General features: G+C 44.1%; 1 protein-coding gene across 2 annotated transcripts; it reads left to right on the top strand.

Moving 5' to 3' along the window:
• Window positions 1-982: 982 nt before the first annotated feature.
• LOC136664546 (TBC1 domain family member 10B-like) lies at window positions 983-22,693 on the top strand. 2 transcript variants are annotated; one of them, XM_066641772.1, is made up of 11 exons: window positions 983-1,404; window positions 9,751-10,701; window positions 12,675-12,774; window positions 13,196-13,303; window positions 13,551-13,657; window positions 14,280-14,394; window positions 14,716-14,781; window positions 15,087-15,276; window positions 15,725-15,879; window positions 16,186-16,609; window positions 17,337-22,693. In XM_066641772.1, the coding sequence occupies exons 2-11, from the start codon at window positions 9,773-9,775 to the stop codon at window positions 17,930-17,932; spliced, it is 2,790 nt and encodes a 929-aa protein (XP_066497869.1). In that variant the 5' UTR covers window positions 983-1,404; window positions 9,751-9,772; the 3' UTR covers window positions 17,933-22,693. The 2 variants fall into 2 exon arrangements, with proteins under 2 accessions (XP_066497869.1, XP_066497870.1); XM_066641773.1 differs by lacking the exon at window positions 983-1,404 and adding an exon at window positions 7,625-7,749.
• The last annotated feature ends 499 nt before the right edge of the window (window positions 22,694-23,192 follow it).

The raw sequence follows: 23,192 nt of genomic DNA, 5'->3' as shown, positions 1-23,192 counted from the left end.
GACGGAGCTGTGTTCAGTCCCAAACAACAACAACACGCCAATACACCATGAGTAAACAACACTTAACATTACCACCGCTGTTGTAGTTCCCAAATCACACTTTTACCATTAGAGACAGGGTTTTAAGATGACACCAGATACTTTCCCGGGGGGTGGGGGGTGGTGCTTTTCCAACCACTGTTCTGAGCCGAGTAAGTACCATGCAGTGGAAAAGTACCATAAGTGACAAAAAGCTACTGGACATCAGCTCATCCAACATTTCTTCTGCAAGGTATTGATCTGGAGTGTGTTCCTCTTTTCTGCCATAAGGTGTGTAACATTGCTGCATGGATTTGATGGCAGTCGTATGAACATTGAACAGGTCTGGTGCTTATTAGGGACGAATAGTCCTACCACTCCAAGTCATCCCAAAGGTGGATAGAGCACTATGACTCCAGGGATTTAATCTCCACTGCTCAACAGCCCAATCCAGGGGACATTTAGACGTTTATATATCATGTGAAGTCCGAGGACAATGTGATTCTGCTGTGTATGTTCGCACATTAACCTGACCCAATGTAACATCCTCAAGTGTAGTCCAGCTCCTCCACTCCCCCTAGTGGCCACAGCTGAGTGTTGAATCTGTGTTCTTGATTGAATTCTATCTAGAACCTCTGGGGAGAGCTGGAGTGATGTCTGTGACCCAGAACCAGCACCTGACCATATGCTTATGTGCCATCAAATCCTCACAGTAATGTTCCACAATTTACTGTAAAGCCTTTGTGAGTTGGAACTAATCACCTGACATTGACTGACATCTGACTGACATGACTGACATCTGTTGTCTTCATGTGTGGCTGAATGCCATCACATCCTCACAGCAATGTTCGAGCCTGTGTAGACCTGAGGAGCAGAGGTCTGTTAATCTTGCTTGATACATTTGTACTTGTGAGTCGATTCGACTGAGTCGTTGGAAAGAACCGATTCATGCGGACAAATCCTCACAGAGTCGGTTATCTCTGCAGGAACTGAGTTCCTCGGGCGGGAGGAGAAACGGACACAATTCCGGCCTAAAAAACAACAGTGGTGGATTTGTTTCCTGTTCAGAGTGGTAAAGAAGGAGCAGAGGAGAGTTGTGTCAACATTTAACCCAGAGTGGTTAACGTGGTTTATTTATTTATCGGGTTTAAATTGAGAGGAACGACAGGAACACACATTCAGAGACCGAGTTTCAACAACCTGCGGACTAACGTTAACGAACCGGAGCAGGAGGTCCGAGTCTAGTACGGTGTTGTGGAGCTTTTCTACGACTCTGTTTTCTACCAGAGAGGACGTGCGGCCCGCTAGCCGGAGCTGTGGCGGGGGGAAGAGGGTAGAACCTCGGCTGGGCGCCGGCTGGAGCTCACAGAGCCTGCCGGAGTTCGGGTGAGTCTCTCGGGCGAGGGGATGCAGGGAACACCGCGGCCTGAGGCCTAGTTCGCTAATTAAAGGGCCCATATTGTGAAAAGCCAACAGGTTTAATTTATTGAGCTTTCTAAGTTTAACGACTTTTAAGTTGTTTGTGTGAAGCTTGCTGAAGGGTGTTTGTCGAGCTCGAACTAGGAAACGTGTCTGTTTTGGAGTTATTATGCATTTTGATGTCGATTTAAAAGAATTTGAAGTAATTTAAAGACATTTCAGGTCATGAAACAGCCCTTACAGTGCTAACAGATAGAGAAGGGTGCTATAAAGGTTAGGTGTAATTCAATAAATTGAATTGTTTGTGATTCGTAAACATATTCAGTATGGGCCATTTGATGAGTCTAATTCTTCTACTGTGATAATCATGTTCATTGTTTTGCAGTGTCTTTGTGTGTACAATCTCCCTAGAAAATGATGTAATTTAAATAGGACTAGCTGGAGTAGCTGCACATGAGCCTAAGCTCACCATCCCTGATGCCAAGCATTGGCTTGATGGGTATAAAGCCCCCAGAACCGGGCTGTGGAACAGGGCAACTGTGTTTTATAAAGTGATATAGATCCATTCAATATCTCAGGGATGAGTACCAATGGCCAGAACTAAATAATCCAACATTAGCACTTAACACCATTGATATTCAAGTGGCTAAATGCCATCAGATCCTCACAGCAATGTTCCAATCTTGAGCGTAAAGCCTTCTCAGAAGAGCAGAGACTGCTATTGCAACAAAGAGAGAAACTTCCACTCTCTGAGCTCCATGGACCACACAGGAGCACTTTGTAGTTACAATTGCAGATTTTAGTCCATCGGTTGCTCTGCGTACTTTGTTAGGCTGCTTTCACCCTGCTCTCCATTCCCCCACAAAGCAGGTGTGATGTGGTGGTGGATCATTCTCAGTGCTGCAGTGACACTGACGTGGTGTTGGTGTGTTAGTGTGTGTTGTGCTGGTGCGAGTGGATCAGACACAGCAGTGCTGCTGGAGTTTTTAAACCCCTCATTCTCTGGACTGAGAATAGTCCACCAACAAAAAACATCCAACCCTAGCATCCTGTGTCACTGATGAAGGTCTAAAGGATGGCCAACACAAACTGTGCAGTGACAGATGAACTACTGTCTCTGACTTTACATCTATAAGGTGGACAGAGGTACAAGAGTGGGCAATAAGTTGAAACACAGGTTAAAAACTCCAGCAGCAATGTTGTGTCTGATCCACTCGTATCAGCACAACACACACTAACACACCACCAACACTTCAGTGTCACTGCAGCACTGAGAATGATCCACCACCACATCACACCTGCTCTGTGGAGGTCCTGAGGATTGAAGAACAGGGTGAAAGAAGGTTTTGAAAGTATGCAGAGCATCATATGGTCTGCTGTCCATACAGAGTTTACAGAAGTGGATGAGCGCTGTCAGAACACTTCTCTTCCCCCTTTGACATGTCATGTAATCAGCCCCTATTGTCTTCATTAGTGTTGTGGTGTGATGTCTCTCGAGCAGCTTTCACTGGGTGGAGTCGTGGCAAAGGCAAACCACAGAGTGCAGGCGCTGTGTTTGATGCGACTGATGAGAATGTTTTAAAGCTCTTTTTTGCAAAGTATGTTGTTTTTTTTTTTTGTTTTGTAAAAACAACAGAATGCCTCACAACCACAGAAATACAAGGAAGCGGTTCCTCTTTATCTCTTTCAGACGGATATTTTTATCAGGGGGAAGTTCAGGAGACACTCGCTAAAGGGGAAATCATAGTAAATGTGTCTGTTGTTGTTAAACAAAAATTGCCACTTTTAAAGGGGACACGTAAAAATTCATCTTTCAGTGCATGTTCACATTAATGTGTGTATCCAGAGTCCACCAACCCACACACTGTGAAACAAGACGACCCAGTCTTTTTTTTGTGTGCTAAGTCTGAAAACATGATTCTGGTTCGCTTCTGATGTCAAATGAAGAGACTTTTGAATCGCCCCACCCCCTCGTTAGAGTCTGTCCAATCACAGCAATGGACCTGCGTTTATGTGAGGGTGCAAATACGAGGTTAATCTCAGTAAAACTGACACAATCAGCGCGGAAAAATAAGAGCACAGAGTGAAAACAAGAATGGGGAAGAAAGAGAACCTAGCGAAAGTGGCTAAAAACCAGAGCTTCTGCTCATCACTCCTCTGTGATGCGCGCTCGGGTTGGGGGTGAATAATCCCTAGAAGAAGAAAGGTGGTGTAACGGTTGGATTTAAATGAATTACAAGAGTTTCTGATTCTGAAACATAGTCAAACTTAATAAATGTAGCTCTGGAAATAAATCTTTGCTATGCTGTTTTCAAATGATGTAGTAAACTAAACATCCACAAACATGGACGTGTTTTTATTTGGACAGCGAGGATAAGTGCAGTATACTGAAGAATATGTGCCCTTTAATGTGAGAAAAGAGGCGGAGGGTATGATTCACACTCTGCTGTGAAAAGAGTTTTGGAGGGCGGCAGTTTTGAGGACGTGAAGTTTTGGAAATGTGTTGAAAGATCATTGTGTGCTGCACAATGATGCGTCCTTTGTTAATCAGTTGCAAAACGAGTTGCAAAATATTCTATCACAGAAGTGCACAAAATCCAGAAAGAGCTTTTAGCCAATCTCAGTGTGTTTTAATGTGAGCCTAAATGGGACATATGAAAAATCACTTGTTTGTTGCCTGTTCACAATAACGTGTGAATCAGGAGTCCACCAACCCACACACTGTGAAACAAGACCCTAGTCAGTTTTCTGTGCGCCTCCTGAGTCAGAAAAAATGGCATAAAACTGATTCTGATTCTGCTTTACTTCTGACATCAAGTGCAGAGACTTTAGGATTGCCCCACACCCTCATTTGAGTTTGTCCATTACAGCGCTGGACCCACTTTTGAACTGTAACAGACACAACGTGCACAGAGAAATAGAGCACTGAAGAAAGAGAACCGAGCAAAAATGGCTAAAAACAGAGCTACTGCTCCTCACTGCTGTGCACTTGGGAACAGGCGCTGAACGCAAGCTTTTTGAACAGGGCTCTTTAGACAGGGCTCTTTAGACAGGGCTCTTTAGACAGGGCTCTTTAGACAGGGCTTTTTAGACAGGGCTGTTTAGTGCGCTTGTGAGGTTTTGACCAAAGCAGGTCACAGATGTTTTGTTAAGAACCAGAACTGTGTTCCTCTGTGGAGAAGAGAGGGAACCAATGTCATATTTACTGTATTTCTGTTCTCTGACTCGAAGGTGTCCTTGAGCGTGGTAAAAGCAGTGGTGTTTTAAGCCAAGTATTAAGAAACTGTTGTGCCGTTTCCTCAGTTAGATTTGACTAGATTTAAGAGGCACTATAAGAAACCTCAGCATCAGTTTTTCACACTCAGTAAGGCTTCTCTTTCTCTTTCTATGTCGCATGCTCTTTCTCTCTGTTGCATGCTCTCTGTCTTTCATACACTGTCCTTCTTTTGCTCACACTCTGTCTTTCGGTCTTTCTCTTTTGCACGCTCTCTATCTTACTCTCACTCTCGTACACTGTGTTTCTCTCTTTTGTACTCTCTCTCTCTCACTCTGCTAAAATGCTTACCCAAGTTCAAAGCGTTGGTGCATATTCAATTTATTTTTACCTCCACTTTTCATTCATGCGTTAGAGCTAGTCTGCATTATTCCATCAGCTCATGTGCAGATTGTTTTAAAGGAACACTATGTAAGAGCTTCATATTTAGGCCACACAGTTTGAACACACCTGGCTTAAAGACACATACTCTCCTTTTTGATGAGCCACTCGATGTTCACTCCGACCAGACCACACAAGTCCATCTTTTACTCTGTATACTTTATTAGCCTTTCACCTTGTTCTTCAGCGCTCAGGTGTGATATGTGCAAGTCGATCAGGCACAGCAGTGCTGCTGAAGTTTTTAAAGCCTGTGGTCACAGTGTCAGTCTGGGGCTTTGGGGGGTGATGCGCCGAATGCGCAGTAGATATAAAAATGTTGAAATGTCATTGTTTTTGTGAATTTTGGGCTATTTCCATTCAGTTATTTTTCATAATGTGCCAAAATTTGAAGTTATTTTCACTCTACAGTTATGCCACACTCTACAGTATGCAATTTGTTTCAGAGGAAACCCTGGGTGAGCAGGAGGCTACAGATATAGTGTGGTGACCTGTTCTACAGTCCAATAAGAGCAATTGCCCTCAGGCATGAGACTCCTCTTGTGCTGAGTGGTTTTTGGGGCAGTTGACTGAGCGGGGATAAATGGAAAAGGGGAGAGTTAATAAAAGTAATAGTCTGTATAAATGTGCATTTAAAGTGTTTATTATAAATATCCTCTGAATATAAATTGTTTATGAACAATGTCAGTAATAATAATGAATATCTTTGTTTGTATAGCAGCTTTTTTACATAAATTCAGTGCAAAATTCTTTACAGAAATTCTTTACAACAAAAAATGATTAATGATTAAAAATGGGGGAAATAAAACTTAGTAAATTAAAGTAGTGTAATGTAAGAAAAGACATGGTTAAAAATGATTCATAATTATTATAAAATGAATAGAAAGAAACGTGATTAATAAAAGCATTAGAACATTTCTGAGGTCTAGTAGTTTATTTCTGTTGCAGCTTAAGCATTTCCCAAAATGATGATGATAATAATACACAATTGTATAAAATGCAAGCAATATTGACGCAGAGGCTGAAAAGCTTAAGCTTGTTCTTTTCCTGCACTTTATTCTGAAAATATTCTCATAACCGAACGATTGCTAGTTTATTTTAATATTTTATTTAATACCACACTTGTATGTAATACCATACAGAGTGTGTTTGGGACGTGTAAACGAATAGTAAGAGACATGGAAACCCTTTGGTTAGAAGCAGGTCAGTCGTGAAAAAGGGCAGTGAAGATGGACAGCACTCTGCAGTCTCACATCTCTGATCACAGCATCAGTGCCACGATGTGAGGAAGATGAGTCACACTGGAAAACCTGAAAGATAAAGCAGGTTATAGTCCACTCCATTGGCCACAGAATTTGTGTTCATCCAGGGTTTATCTGTTGATGCAGTGTTTTTTCGGAGCAGTTTAATGGCTGTAAACTTGTGACAGTTTGAATCTCTCTCTCTCTATGTATGTATGTATGTATGTATGTATGTGACACTTCTATGAGAATTAACTCAGCATCGTTTTAAAACAAATCCACATAACGTCTCCAGAACACAGCGAGCGGCTGAAACTGGAGACGAATATTCACATGTAAACAAACATAATGGACAACATTGAGGTCAGCAAACATTACTGAGGTAATATCCTTATTGTATGATAAATTTATAATGTAATTATTGTGACATGCCAACTGCAAATACCCATATTATTCTGATATCATTGTGCACCACTACTGTTTGTTGATGGTTGTGGAGTGGATTTTCTGTGGAGTTAGTTGCTTAAGTTGTTTTAACTTCCCTCCTTCCTACAGGCCCCATCACACCAAGAGTTTCCATCAGTTAAAAATATGAGGCCACGTCTTTAATTCTAGCGCTGTGGGTTTATTTCTGATTAAAATGGGAAGTGTTCTGCGTGACGAGGGCAAGTGGGACGCAGAACATCATCTGTTACCCATATGTGGATGTGAATGCGGTTGTTTAAAGTGAAACACCAGACATAACTTCCTCTTCGGAGGGTTATTGTTGAGAGGCACCACTGTACAGTTTCTGCTCGTTGTGTCAGCAGTCAGAGGTGTGAGGTCGGAAACAGTTATTTACAGAGCAGGCGGTTTATAAATATACAGACCATGGGTAAGATTCAAAATAAACAGAAACAGAAATTTTAATCTCTGATGCTCCAGAAAGTGCACAAATAAAACTGTGACATTCGTGTCCAGACAGAGCGGTTTGTCACAAATTCGCTCGCACATGGACGTCATTTCCTGCAGCTTCTCATATCACGTCATGGTCCTTCAGAAAGGGAACAACAACTACAGCCTTCACCACATTAATCAGTCGGCCATAACACGCTTATTTCTACACTCAGCCTCCGTTCTCTCAGCTCCTCTGACCACACGGGTCACTTTGTAGTTAATACAATTACAAACTGAAGTCCTGTTTGTAATCTGTTTCTCTGCATTTTTAAAGCCCCCTTTCGCACTGTTCTTCAGCACTCAGGACTCCCACAGGGCAGGTGTGATTTGGGGTTGCATCATTCTCAGCACTGCAGTGACACTGATGTGGTCGTGGTGGTGGTGTGTTAGTGTGTTGTGCTGGTATGAGTGGATCAGACACAGCAGAGAATCGCTGTCCTCTCACTCTGTGAGCACAGACCCTCAATAACAGCGCCACCTCGTGTGAGTAGTGCAAAACACTTAAAGGTGATGTTCACTATTGCAATCAAAAAACACTTTATAAAACGCATCATAAGATGTTTTCTCACCATTTGCTGCTCTCCATCCAATGTGTTTATGAAGCCCCAGTGTCTGTAAATGAGTATAAAACAAACTGTCCGTTATGCTAGGCTCTCTCTCTCTGTTCACTGGGGTTTTTAAGACAATGGAGAAAACTGCAAACTCTGAAAAGCACAAATCGAGATGAAGGTATTACTCTATTTCAGCTCCATAAGTGGGTAATATTGACTTATTTTTGCTGTTTCGGATCGCTTAATTTGGAAGGTGGATAACTTGAGGGTCTCCAACGCCGGGAGTCAGATTTTTTTTTTCCTCACTCAAACACAGCTTTCCCTCTTGAAAGATGCTTGGCTTCTTAATCTAAACTACCAGAGACAACTGGGTTTACCCACCATTGTAGACATTCCCTTAAAACTTAATTATGGTTTTAATTATTATTTCCTATCTTCCTCCTGTCGTGTTATTAGCAGCAGGGTCCTTTGTGCCCCCTCCTCCCCCTCCCTCCCCCCAGAGGGAAGAAATCTGCCTGTATTTGAGTGATGTGTAAGTCAGGGTAATTTTACAGATTACAGGCTAAGACAATAATCTGCTAATTTAATGCATCTGTTACTGCTGTAATCACAGAGGGCAGGGGAGACATGTGGGGCATAAGCCATCGTAGCAAACAGTACTTTTGGATATACAATGTCTGTTAAATAAAAATAAACATAGTCTTTTATAAAAGTCAGGGATTTCATGTTGTCCGCCACATTACACTAAATACTGAATGTTCTAAGTTTAGTTGAATGACAGCATTAAGTCTTAAAGGTGTAATTTTCTCCATCTTCACAGTGGAACACAGTTCTGTTTCTTAATGAAACGCCTGTGACCTGCTTTTGGTCAAAACCCTACAAGCTCCACAGCAGCTTTCTCCCTTGTCTAAACAGCCCTGTTCAGAATGCCCACTTTCAGTGCCTGTTCCTTTAAATGATAATGAGCCGCTCGCTGTTTACCCCAACCCCGAGCACACGGCAGTGAGAAGCAGAAGCTCTGGACTTTAGCTGTTTGAGTAGATGCCTACTCTACAGTGAAGGTCAGGGGCAAATGATGGAGTATTTAGTGTTACCCAGCCCAATACTGGGGGCTTTTTAGCTCTTTAGCACATGCACTTGTCATGGTGATGTTACGCTCATCTGCAGCTGCTCCAGAGTGAGGCCTTTAATTTTCTGCTTTCCTATTGAGGTTAGAATGGTTGGGAGGAAGGTGTTTATGTGCTGCAAATTATAATTCAGCTGTAAAATTTGTGAGTGAATGAGGTACTGGAGGTTAGAAAAATGGGGATTGGGACCTGAAAGTTGCTGGTCTACCCCCAAGATCTGCAGGTAATTTGGGGGCAGGGGAGTGATCATTCTCCTCCCTCAACATCCATGGCTGACATGCCCTTAAGCAAGGCAATTAATCCCCATTTGCTCCCCTGACGCTGGGGATGGCTGGGTGCCACTCCAGTCTCTGTGTCTTTATGTGTGTGCTTGTTTTTATATATTTGTCAGGACTAGGTGTCCTCACAAGGCTAGAACCATGTCACCTTTTTTTGTTTCGTGGGGATAATTTTGTTATTCTCACAACTTTTGTTTAAAAGTGATATAAACAAATAATGATTTAATGATATTACATTTGAGAAAGTATTTAAAAAGTGAAATCATCTCCCTGTTTGTGAAGTGATTTAAATTTGGTCACTGAGCTTAGATTTAGGTACACCATTAATTAGCTACAGTAATCATCATTTCTATGGAAGGTCCTCACAAGTATAACAAAACCAAGTTGCATGTGAATGGCTTTAATACAATTTAATACACACTTATATTTACGATTGGGATATTAATAAAGGCATTGCAGCGGTCATTCTCCCTTCTTTATATTTACCCCCATGTTTATATTTTGTCCCCCCTTTTCTCTCCTCCACAGAGCGCAGTAGCAGAGGACAGCAATGGCTGAGGTGTCCACCCTCACCCCGTCCCCTCCGGCGATGGCAGAGCAGCCAGTTTCCTCTCATTCTCTCCCTTCAGAGTCCCCCAAGTCCACCCCCGTCCCCAAGTCCGCTCTGTACGGGGACCGGGCCGTGATGGGCAACCCTTCGCTCTCACCGGCACTTCGAGAAACCGCCATCTCTTTATCGTCTCCTCCAGAAGTCGCCTCTTCTCCCAACTCCCAATGTCCAGGGAATTCGGAGAGCATGGAGGCTGAAAAAATGTTCTCTTCTGAGAGAGAAGTGACAGCTTCTGCTTCTGACACCTCAAAGCCTGGAAACCAAGCACACGGAGCAGCAAAGGAGCAACAGATGCTGTCTTCTCCGGGACATAATCCCAGCCCTAATCTCCACCCCAGCACACAGCCTAATAATCCCACCTCTCCGTCACACGCCTCCCCTCATTGTCCTCCACCTCCTGCGCCTACTAATACAGTAAGGCCCTGGAGTCCAAACCCTGCGCTCTCAAACCCGCCACAAGAGGGCGATAAAAGTCCTTCAGAAACACAGTCCCTGAAGATGGTGTCAGATCAGAATCCAGGCCACGTTCAGGACCCCAGACCCAGCTCTCCGAGCCCAAAAGCCCCCGAGTCCCCCTTCACCCCCTCCAAAACAGAGCCTCCCCTCACCCCTTCCAGGACAGAGCCCCCATCTCTGGTCATCCAGGACTCGGCTCCGTGTCTCGTTCTTCCGCCCATATACTCTCGTCCCGCTCCGGACACGCTCAGTTACCTGGAGTCGGCCAGCCTCATGTCCGGGACGCTGGAGTCTCTCTCGGGTCTTGGGGAGGACGGCAGCTCTGTGGGCTCGGATTCGGAAATAAACGGACAGGTGATGAGGCGGACGGATAAATACGGGTTCCTCGGAGGAGCACAGTACACGGACGGCAGGTGGGTAGACCTCATTTCTTCAGATGTTTGTCCTAATTTTTTATTTATTGCCTCAGTTTTAGCCCCCCCTATGTCTTGGCTCCTCCGTACTGTTATTGTATTGGCTCCTGCCCTGGGGTTCTAGCTCTTCCCTTGAGTGTCTTAGCTCCTCCCTTGAATGTCTTAGCTCCTACCTCCAGTGTCTTAGCTCCTCCCCTGAGTGATTCGGCTCCTCCCTTTCTTTAGGATCTTGGCTCCTCCCCTGGGAATAGATCGGTCTTTATTGTCTTAGCCCCTCACATGATTGTCCTACTTTCTCCCTCTGAGTATGCTAGACCTCCTCCTGTGTGTCTTATACTCTGAGCATTTTAGCTCCTCCCTCTGAGTATCTTCGCTCCTCTCTAGTGTAGTAGCCACTTACTCAAGTCACCTAACTCCTCCCACTGAGCTCAGTTTCCTTATTTCCTCCTTATGAGTGCCTCAAGTGCCTTGGCTCCTCCTCCAGTGTTGTGGCTCTTTCTTCTATGTCTCAGCTGCTTCCTTGTACTTTAGCCCCTCCTCCTTAGCTTCTAACCCTGTGTTTCAGCACCTCCCTCTGAGCATCTTTACTCCTCCACGTGTCTTATCCCTTCCACCTGAGGGTCATAAACGTGGGCTTGGTGGGTGTATGTTAAAGGCTGTATACCACCAGTTTGTGGTAGGAGGGTTGTTGATTTTCTGCCCTGGTCTGAGACCCCTGGACCCCCAGCCTGAATGTCCAGGTGAACACACTGCTGTGACTGCACTGATTCTTAATTACAGCCTCAGGTCAGAGTTAAATCCTCACTGAGATCCGACTGAGAGGTGAGATTCATTAAAAATTCACACGCACAGAGCTGAGGGATGACAGAGGAAACACACTCACCCTCCACCTTGCTCGATCACTTCATCTCTTCATCCCTTCATATCTCCCTTCTGTTATCAGTCTGAACTTAGAGCTGTATCATATCTCTCTCTCTCTCACTCTCTCTCTCACTTGCTTATTTTTCTCATTTCTTCTCTTTATCTTTATCTCTCTCCCACATACCACCATCCTTTTCTTCCTTCCCTCTATTTATTAATTTTTTTCTTTTTTGATTTCTCTGTCCCCGTTTCCCCATTTCTCTGTCCCCCTTTCTCCTGCATGCACTATGCCTAAATCACATGTTTTATTTCTCACCGCTAAAATCTCCCGCTGTGCGTGGCCTGTGTGAATGTCCATTCCAGGACATCTCCGAAAGTGATACTCTTGAGTTTCTTTAGAAATTCTCGTGAGTTCATGTGTGTCAGAGGCATCTGTCTCTGTTACACCCTTCCTGTCTCACTCACTCTGAGCCTTGGCTTATTTTTTTCCTCTCTCTCTGTCTCTCTGACCCTCTGTATGTTTCTGTCCCTCCTGTGTCCTTCTGTACTCTGTGACTCAGACATCGCTGAGAGCTGATTTCTGACTCATTCTCTCACTCCCTCTTTCCCTCCTTCCCTCTCTCACACTCTTATCTCTGAGCTATTGATGGATGTGTTTTCACATAAAACCTTGCTTCGCTGTGTTTTAAATGTCTTTATTGTTTTGTTCCTGTGTTAAAAATTAACTTGTGTGGCTGCTGTATTTCTGAGAGACAGGTTTAGACACTTAACTTAGACGACGTAAAACAACATGAATAACATTTCATGAGCCAAGCAAATGAATATTCTCCACTCCAATATTGCAGAAATTCTGGCACCATTTTTAAGGTGTAATGGAAAAGTAAAATAAGTGTCTGCCAAATAAACCAACGTCAGCCTTGTTTAGAACTGACATCTAACCCGTAACTTACTTTGTAACGGTTGGTTATGATGGTTGGTGGTTGTGGTTTTGCGAGTGTTGGACACCCACTTTTTTCTTGTTACAGATTTTGGAAGAAAATCTGAACAGAAAACAAAGGCAATTGTTTGCTTTGGCTCCTTAAAACGTTTATTTAATTCTCTCTCTCCCTCAGTGACAGGGAGCTCAGTGTGGAAGTCGCGAGACACAGAGAGATGAAGTGGTTGGACATGTTTCAAAGCTGGGACAAATGGATCTCTCGGCGCTTCCCTAAGGTCTGCATCTTATTAAACCATTAAACTGAAAGAAAGAACTGCAAAAATTACTTTAAAGGACACCTCAGGGGAGAAGAAACATGTTGACCAGCTGTGTGTGTGTTGCAGTGAATCACTCTTAAAGTCTACTTTTTTTATTGTTAAATTATTGTTCACTTATATACTGCATAATGTTCAAATAGTCTACACAATCTTTCTGACAGAGTGTAATACAACACAGGAAGTTTAGGGGCGATATGACTTGAGTTGTTTAATCAAATCTGTCATCTTGTATTTAAAAAGACCAAATGTCATCTGATTTTATTATATACAACAAAAGTGAATACGGGGTTACAGCAGTGGCTATATATTTTAATCCTGATGGAGTGACCGAGGTGTATTGAGATTGTTTGTATAACATGTTTGCCCTGTCTGTCTCTAGGTGAAGTTGCGATGTCGAAAGGGCATCCCCTCATCGCTGAGAGCTAAAGCCTGGCAGCTTCTCTCCAACAGTGAGGATCTCCTGAAGTCCAACCCTGGGAAGTTTGAGGTATCTTCAGAAATGTTCTCGCTGTTCAGCTCCGGCGTTTCCTCCTGAGGGTTCAAATACTTTACACTTCTTACCCGTTTTTTGATCTAACACGTCTTATCAAGCTCGAAACTGTCTTGTAATTATAAGCACATACGTAAAATCAGGGCCTAGACTTATGCCCTTTTCACACATGCATGGTAATCCAGAAATGTTCCACCCTTCTCTCATAACCTACATCCCTTTCATTTCTGCTCTGATCTAACAGGAGCTGGAGCGAGATCAAGGTGATCCCAAATGGCTGGACATCATTGAGAAAGACCTACATCGACAGTTTCCCTTCCACGAGATGTTTGCTGCTCGAGGAGGCCATGGGTAAGCACTCGTTTGCTCCTAAATAGAGTGAGAAAGATGGGCATCAAGGAAAGTGTAGAGATATTGGATGAAAAAGAAGCTAATTGAAGCATGCACAGAAATCCAGTGAGATCTGTAGAAAAATCAATATCATCCAGCATAAATGCTTCTTAAAAAAGACTAGTTCTTGAATAGTTTAAAGACAAAATATTCCCCCTCATCTCCACAGTGGAACACCGTTCTGTTTCTTAATGAAATGTCTGTGACCTGCTTTGGTCCAAACTCCACAGCAGTGTTCAGGGCGGCCAGGGGGCAGGGCAATTCAAAAGTCAGTGCACTTGATGTTAGAAGCGGAGCAGAATCAGAATCATTGAATGTGCCCTCAGAGTGTTTAGACATACGTTTACATAGAGAAGCTCTGTTTGAGAGCGGCAAGTGACACTCATCTGAGCGCAGATCATCCAAACTCCAGTCTAAATGAGCACAAAAGTGAATTATTTAGAGTTTCTTCCTGTAGACGATTGTTTACCAGAGATGTCCAGACTTTTTCAGATGCCCATATTAGATGAGGATGTGGCCCTTCTGTCTCACATGTCTCCTCCTTTATTGAACCTGCTTGTTATTTAATGCTGTGTTTTTACAGTCAGCAGGATCTGTACCGTATACTGAAGGCATACACCGTCTATCGTCCAGATGAAGGATACTGTCAGGCTCAGGCTCCAGTGGCTGCGGTGCTGCTGATGCACATGCCTGCAGAGGTAAGGTCAAACCCCCACACAGACACACTCTCAAATGCACCGGAGCCAAGGGGGACTGAGCATAGCAGTGTGGGGTAAATCTGATGAAACGGAAGCTGCAGAAATGCAGTGCGAAGTGACAAATTACCCAAGTAACTCAGCAGGACAGTACTGGATAGAGAAATTGACAGGATGGAAAATGTTACCAGTAAAGAGTATATCAGAAAGGCCAAAGATTGAACTAAAATATGAGCAAATAAGGTGTTCACTGTGAATAATTTTTGGAGATTTAATGATGTGAATTTATAGCTCTAACATTTGTTCTGTGTGTGTTTGTTTTAGCAAGCATTCTGGTGTCTGGTTCAGATCTGTGAGAAGTACCTACCTGGGTACTACAGTGCTGGACTGGTGAGTCTCTGCTTTATTAGTTATTAGTTGATATTGGAGCTGGACCGATGCTTCAGTCGACCGGTTATATCGGGCGATACTTAGGAGACATGGTTTTATCAGTATCAATATAATATATCCCAGAGAGTGTTCTAATAACCACCAGCTTTATGTTACAGTGGTGCTAGTGCAACAGCAATATATCAGGCAGTGAGTGACCGTTCATTCAGTGCCTTATATACCCACCCCTCAGCATGGGGCGCTATACCCAGTGTTATTCAGCTGTAACAGCAGTGATCTCATGTTTCCCATTGTTCTACTCTCAGGAGGCCATCCAGCTGGATGGAGAAATCTTCTTCTCTCTGCTGAGACGCGTGTGTCCCATGGCTTACCGTCACCTGAAGAAGTTTAAAATCGACCCCATCCTCTACATGACGGAGTGGTTCATGTGTATTTTCTCCCGGACGCTGCCCTGGTCCTGTGTTCTCCGAGTCTGGGACATGTTTTTCTGTGAAGGTGAGATCAGGTTCTCCAATGGGGGTCTGAATCCAAACTGGGATCAGAGTTTCTTAACTTCTGATGAGCAGAGGACACAGCCATGTGTAACTGAGAGTATCATCTCTCTCTTTTCTCACACATCTTCTCACACTTTTTTTTCTCTCTGCTGACTCTTACTCACTAAATTCTTCAAGTTTGCTCTACAACTTTGAATCTGAACAATCCTGTTTTTTTTTTCTTCTTTTAATTAAAGAATTTTTTAATTATACTAGGTGTATTATCGTATGTTATATTGCCCAGTAAGTTGTGGACTCTTGTTTCTGAGCAGTGACCCCTCTGTGTAACTCAGCTGAGGCAGGAGAACCTCAGTTTTATCTGATCAATTCAGTGGCGTGATGTGGAATTTGCCTCTACAAGTCAAAGGCTTCAGAAGGATTTTGACAAATCTGTGTGTGTGTGTGTGTAGGGGTGAAGATAGTGTTCCGGGTTGGGTTAGTGCTCCTGAAGCAGATGCTGGGCTCTGTTGATAAACTACGGGAGCTGCAAGGAATGTATGAAACCATGGAGCGGCTCCGGAACATTCCTCCAGAATCCATCAGAGAGGACCTGCTGGTTCAGGAGGTCAGTCTCTTTCACACACACTTGTACACCCTCACTCACTCACCCACCCTATCTCTCACACACACACACACACACATTTGTACACCCTCACTCACTCACTCACTCACCCTCTCTCTCTCTCTCTCTCTCTCACACACACACCCCTCATTTTTGACCTGTAAATAACACATACCAATGTTTAATTGGCTCCTGTGTATAGCCATTTAATTCACTGCTCAGTAAACTAGAAATGCCTCTTTGCTCACACACCCAGAAGCATATAAGGTCCCCTGTAGCCTGACCCGAGGACCCTCTGTGTGTTGCCAGGTGATTACTCTCCCGGTGACGGAGGCTCTGATCGAGCGCGAGTGCAGTGTTCAGGTCCGAAAATGGCGCGAATCCCGAGGAGAACTGACCCATGAGCCGGGCCGCAGGCTCCACGGCACCAGAGCCATCCACGAGCAGAAGCGCAGAGCTGCCTGCATCAGCTCAGGGGGCAGTCTGTCATTCCTAGGGGGCTCTATACCTCCCCCCGGGCCACTGCGAGCCTCTTCCAGCCTCCTGTCCTTGCCTGGCTTCCGCAAAAACAAAACTCCCTTCTCCCATGGCAAAAAGAGCTCCTTCTCTGGGGCCTCGGGAGCAGACACACTTTCTCTGCAGAGCTTTGGGGGAGGGTTCCAGACTATGGGCTCTCCACCTTTACGTGGGGCCTTCAGACCTCCTCCAGTTTCTCCTCCAGCTTCTCCTCCAGGTACAAAGATACATGTGACGGAGCCAATCAGACACAAGCTCCCAATTTAGAAACCGCCCACTGGTGATTCTCATAAGGTTCCAACAGCAGAGCCAATCAGACACAAACTCCTATATATATATAGTTATATGTTAACTATAACCAATACAGTTTGATCCACACAAACCCTTCTGTGTTAATGCACTTGGAACCAGCAGCGCCCACTACAGTTAAGTTTCATTGTGTGTTCGTTCTCTCACTGTTGGAAAAGTGGGTTTAATGAGAAATGCTGATTGGTTGATTCCTTATTACACCCACTGTCTCCACCCCTTTCTCCAGCAGTGAGAGACAGAATTTACTGTGGAATTTAACTGTAGGGGGCGCTGCTGGCTCCCACTCCAATCAGTCTCTATCAGCTACAGTTTAGAAACTGCTGGACTTTGTGGCAGAAGTCATCAGTGCGCTGTTCTGAAATAAGGAGCTTGTCTGATTGGCTCTGCTTGACATTGAGAGGTGTCTGTATGATGTGGTCAGTTGCTGAACATTGCACTGATCTACACACAACAGTCACTGCTGCTGTAGACCTACAATAGCAGATTTACACATTTTCCTCCATGGAGCACCTTACTGAAAGTGTTTGGGTTCGTGAAGTGTGGGTCAGTTTAAAGCGGGGTGGGGGTGGGTTCTCTTAAAGGATATAATCAGATCTTGCTCTGAACCTTTCTGTTTTTGTTTGTAACCTCCGTAGCCACAGCAGCACCCCCTGGAGGTGGAACTTCAGCAAGACCTCCTGTCCAACATGGTCTGAGTCCACTGGCTACAAAGCCGGCCCAGGAACCAGCAACAAAAACGGAGCCACAACCAACGTTGCCACCAGTGTCAACGACCTCAGGATCACCTGGAACATCTGGGACATCTGGAGCACCTCAACCTGGGCCTGTCTCATCTGCACAAACGCACACTTCGCCCCCCAGCACCCTCCAGCCCAATCCTAAAGTCATCTCAGAGCAAATCACCCCCACCATCCCCTCACCCATGGCTAATAACGCCCCTCTGCCACCCTGCCCTGTGGAGGAGGAGGGCAAGAAGAAGAAGAAGAGCAAGGAGGACAAGAAAAAAGAGAAGGAGGAGAAGCAGAAGTTGAGGGAGAAGAAGGAGCGTGAGAAGAAGGAGCGGGAGAAGGCAGAGAAGGAGAGAGTCAAGAAGGAGAAGGAGCGGGTGGAGAAGGAGAAGAAGAAGGAGAAGGGTGGGAAGAAGAAGGATAAAGAGAAAGAAAAAGGAGGCGGTGGAGGAGTGGCTGAGCCTGAGGAGAAGAATGGAGCAGCAGCGAAGGAAGCGGCGTAGTCAGGGCTAACGGAGGGAACAAAAGAGTCAGGGGAGGAGAAAGGAAAATCCATCTCATCTTGTGAAAGTAACTGGATCGTGTATAATGGATGGTGTTTGTGCCCTAGGCTACACCACCGTCCCCCGTTGACAACCACAGCGATTTTGGACTTATATAATTGGGTTACTTATGTCCACATGCACTCCCACATGCATTCCTGTTTAGTTTTTGGTCTCCGAGGCCATGGTAGAGTCATGGTTATTCAGTCTGGACGCTTTAGCCATGTATTTCAGTAGACTGAAAGAGATCCTGGCCTGTGTCCATTTCCTTCTTTTTTTTTTTTTAAACTGTACCCTACGTAATAGGAAGACAAAGACGCATGTCAAAGACAGACACCTACACCCTACTGAAGCAGGACATGACTGTAGTGATTGTACTAGTGATATTAATGTTATTAGCCGAAGAGGGGGGGCTTGTATTTATTGTAACGTGCCGTTTGTCAGTGTATGTGCTCGAGTGTGTGTTTCTATGTTCGTGCCTTGGCGTAGCATAGCTTAGAGTTTCGTGTCATGGTCCATAGTGTGTAACTGCTAACTGCTCTAATATTTCTCTCTATATCTATCTCCCACTCCTTTGAGCCTCCTCCTTTGGCCTGATATTTCACCCCTCTTTCTGCACACGATGAAAAAAGGAGTTAAAGATACAACACTCAACTGTGGCCACTAGGGGGAGGGGAGGAGCTGGCGTACAAAGATGCAATCTACACTTTTAGGATGGTACTTTGGTTCAGTTTAATGCGTGAACATGCGCAGCAGAATCACACCGTCCTCAACTTCACATGATATATATATATACCCTGTCCAAATGTTTCTGGACACCCCTTAATACTAGGTGCACCCCTTGGGGATGTGCACAGCTTGTGTAGTCACCTTTAGAAAAGCATTAAAACATAATGGGACACTCTGGAGCAGCTATACACATGGGTATGGTCAGCATGCTCCATGCCAAGCGTGGGCAAGAGGGGTATGAAGTCCCCCAGCTTAGGCTGTTGAGTAGTGGATATTAATTCTCTGGAGTCATAATGCTCCAACCACATTTGGGATGAGTTGGAGTAGCAGGACTAGTCATCCCTGATAAGCACCTGACCTCTTCAGTGTTCATACGGCTGCCATGAAATCTGCACTGCAATGTTGCAAACCTGGCAGTAAAGAGGAACACACTCCTGATCAATACCTTACAGAAGAGATGTTGGACGAGCTGATGTCCAGTAGCTTTTGGTCAATTATAGCACTTTTCCCCTTCATGGTAGTTGCTCGGCAAGCTTTTCAGTCCCTGGTCCCTGATTGGTTTTCCACTTCCACAGCTGCGCCCTGAAATGTATCTGGTGTTGTCTCTAACGGGAAAAGCAGGCTTTGGAAACCACAACAATGGTGGCATTGTTTACTCATGGTGTATTGGCGTGGTTTTGTTGTTTGGGACTGAACACAGCTCTGTCATCAGTTCAGACAGATCAGTAGAGTTTGTTCCTTCCTTTGCAGCATCAGATAAAAAACAAATGTAATCTCTGCTGCAGCTGGACATTTACAAGGTTTTGATGTCACTGTTTAGTCCCTATTCAACTCGCTTAGAACCATGAGAGAGCAGGGACATAAAAAAAAAACATGTTCCAGGACCAGATTTACATAGTGGAAAAGCAAAAAAGCTGAGCAGAGTAGGTACCATGCAGTGGAAAAGCGCCATTAGTAGGTTTCTTGTCATTGGGTATCTAGGTTTACAGTCTTTGGGGTTCTGGGTTGGTCCATGATCTCTCAGCACCTCTTCTCTGTGAGAGATTCATGACTTTGGGAGGGCATCTAGGGTATGGGGGTACTGTGAGCTGAACTGGAATCCGTGGTCAGTGTGGTAGAAATAAGATGGAGGCCAATGCCAGGGGAAATGGAGTATAAGTTGTAAATGTTAATGTAAACTGAATCTTTGACAAAAATCACAGTAAAGGGGAGAGTTTGATTTACTTGACTGGGGTTGGACCTGTGTTTGTGTGGGGTGGGGGGGGGTGGTTGTTGGTTACTGGTCGACCTGCAATGCCACAGACACAGCCCCCAGACTCAGAGGGACTCTAATACATGGAAACTTGAAAAGGAGGAATAACTGGCGAGGGGGGGGTGGCAACCTAGAGGAACAGGGAGGCCTTACCCTTAAACAAGGGACACCTCACTCCCTGCAGAACTCGAATGCACAATAGTGTGATAGATGGTTACAAGCCCACCTGAGATGGTAAGAGAACCAGTTTCAACGTGTTGATGTTGGTCTCTTGTTGCATGTTCAGGTTCCACAGGGGTACGAGGCATTCCCCCGCTTAAGGGCAAGGCCTCCCTGGTCCTCCTGGTAGTAGTTTCTCCACACCAGTATTTCCCACCTTTCCCGTTTCTGAGTTGCAGAGCTGCTGATCATCCGGGGGTCTGGATCAGTGGTGACTGAAGCAGACCAGCGTGATAGGACTTTATTTATTTGTTTGCTAATGAAGGATGTAGTCTGACATTGCACTGAGTTCTTGTTTTTATATGTTTTTATCTGCTTTCTCTTCTGAAAGCAGCAAAGCAGTCGTGATATGGAGTGAACAAAACGAGCGCGGCGTTTGTGCTTCGGCCAGTTTCTAGCTTTAAACCTTGGAGGCTTTCAGTGTGTAGCGCATTAATGCACAGAGATGAATCGAAGCAGACTAGGGACGTCTCTAGTGTCGGTCCAGTCCTGTGTCTGGGTTTTAGATCTGCTCCTTATTTTTCTATGCAAGAGTCCAGTGACCTGTTTGACTGGAATACAGCGTGAGGCAAAAAACGGCGGGCGTTTTAATGAGCCGTTTTAAGGCGGAAAGGATGGGTATTCGTTTTTTGTTGTCGTTTCCTAGTTTTGGGGATTTTCATTCTTTAATGAAGCGCTGAAGGTTTATTTTTTTGCACATTTCTTTTTCTCCCCATGTCCTGGAGAACAAAGCCAAGCAGTACTTATTTATTTTAGTCTTTTATAAAATCACATTTTCCTTCTTTTTTCCTGTCACTTTTAGCAGTATTTGATGGTAGTGCTGGATTCCCTGCTCTTCAACAGAGGGGAGTTATTTCGATGAAGAGTGGTCCAACAGTGTAACACTGTAAAAGATATTGGGGCATTTTTCTCTTTGAGTGTTATTAAGGATTTAAGCCCTGAAAATAGCTTAAAAATGTTTTATTAAAAAAAACACTGGAAGGTTTTATTATTATTATTTCCCCCCCTTTTTCAGATGTTTTTCAACGCGCACTGTACTTTAAACTAACTCCACCTTAACAGTAACACACTCACTCCAGTGTTATATAACATTACATTAAATTATATTAAAATGAACAGAAACACATCTTGAAAGAAGCCGTCAGGTTACTGTAAACGTCCTCAGCTTGAGTCACGGAGAAAAACTGGGGTGTTTTTGTTGAACAGAGACTTCGCGACCGTTCAACACCAACCCTGTGGATACTCACCTTATCCCCTCCGTATTGTTCCGGGCCGAGCTGCTGTTGTCATACATCCTTTTGACCTCTAAGTGGCGCCATTACGTTAAATATCTTATGCTTCTTCCAAAGGCGCTGCTTTTCTGAGGCTGAAGGCGAACTATGCAAAAAGAAAAACACAAACAAAACAAAACAAAACCCTGAACTCCGGAGCGGTCGCAGGACCTCACCTCGTCTCCTGGGACCGATCTTCATCTTTATTTTGTTTTTGTATTTTTCTTGGTCCATTTAATTTCAAACACAGGCGGCTTTGGATTCACCGAAGGTGCAAAGCACAACAGCCGCACGGTTCTGGACTCATTTAAACACACCACGTCCTGTAAAGCAGCACTCAGTCATATTCACCTCCTCAGAGCAACAGATACTCATTAGAGTGAGGGTTTATTATATTTACAACTCTCACAAGACTCAGAATCAAGGATTTAAAGCCGACAAACTCCACATGTCTGTCACCTGCTTTGGTCAAAACTCCACAAGCCCCACAGCAGCACAACAGCCCTGTTCAGAACGTCTATATCTTTAAATGGTAATGAGCCACTTGCTGTTCACCCCGACCCTGAGCGCACAGCAGTGAGAAGTGAGGAGCAGAAGTTCTGGTTTTTATGTTTTTGCTTGGTTCTCATTTTCTCAGTTTTTACTCTGCTCTTAATTCTCTGCGCTCGTTGTATCTGTTTTGCTGCGTTTAATCTTGTCTTTGCGTGCTTATAAACGCGAATCCAGTGCTGTGATTGGACAGACTTAGACGAGGGGGCGTGGCAATTCTAAAGTCTCTGGACTTGACGTCAGAACCGCATCAGATTATACCATGTTTTCTGACTTGTATGTTCCATTTAAAATAGATTTAGCACCAAGTCTCTGACACACTCAGGCCACTAGGTGTCAGTGTAATCACTATTTCACAACATGGAGAAATGGACTGAGTGCTGCTTCAACACACAGCGGTGCGATGGACACCACTATCTCCCTATTTGCAAAAAGCGTTTGAAACATTTAGTCTTCAGAGTTTCCACTCGGTCGCTGTAGTTTCTCCTTCTGTTCCTTGTTGAATTAATTGTTTCTAATTCACATTTTTATTTATTTTCTTTTGTTTTTAGAATCTTTCTGCTGTGCATCTCTCTCTTTCTCTGTAAGTTTACATTCAGCCGTGCAACCTTTAAAATACCTAGTCATTCCTTTAAAACGCAGTGAGGAAAATGTACACATTGTATTTAATTAATGATTAAAAATGACAGTTGTGATGAATAATAAACCATAATATATTAAAACTCCTCTGAGTCTTATTAAACTATTCATAGGCTCTACCTCATATTAATGAATACATTGTTAATTACTGTGTAGGTACATATTATCACATACATATACACAGATTATTCAAGAACTGAAAGAGATTTTAAAGAGTTCAGGTTTAAGGAAGTTGGTAAAACATTTACTGATGTCTAAGGTACAGACAGGATACACTCACTCTCGTTTTTGTGTGTGTGTGTGTGTGTGTCTATAACGGTTTGCTTTGAAGGGAAGTGAGAGGGTGAGGTGTGTTTCTGTCCTGATCTCAGACTCTGATCATCTGTTTCACTACTGTTTTCCATACACTCACTCCTCATTTTGGCACACCTGCTTCTATGTCTCTCTTACACACACACACACCCAGTCCCTTGAACACACTTCCTTTGCAGCTCACACACTCAGAAACAATCCTTGTATCTCTGCCCTTGTCATTTCTCTCCCTTATTAGAAAATGTCCCCT

This window comes from Hoplias malabaricus, chromosome 13, assembly GCF_029633855.1.
Source record: "Hoplias malabaricus isolate fHopMal1 chromosome 13, fHopMal1.hap1, whole genome shotgun sequence".
In the NCBI taxonomy this organism is placed as follows: Eukaryota; Metazoa; Chordata; class Actinopteri; order Characiformes; family Erythrinidae; genus Hoplias; species Hoplias malabaricus.
This window is presented reverse-complemented; position numbering and strand designations above follow the sequence as displayed.

Bases quoted from the DNA above. Each gene is read 5' to 3' on its own strand.
- LOC136664546 (XM_066641772.1), top strand. From the start codon at position 9,773: ATGGCTGAGGTGTCCACCCTCACCCCGTCCCCTCCGGCGATGGCAGAG. The intron at 13,304-13,550 runs GTATCTTCAGAA...CTGATCTAACAG, and splicing joins CCAACCCTGGGAAGTTTGAG to GAGCTGGAGCGAGATCAAGG. The intron at 14,782-15,086 runs GTGAGTCTCTGC...TTCTACTCTCAG, and splicing joins GGTACTACAGTGCTGGACTG to GAGGCCATCCAGCTGGATGG.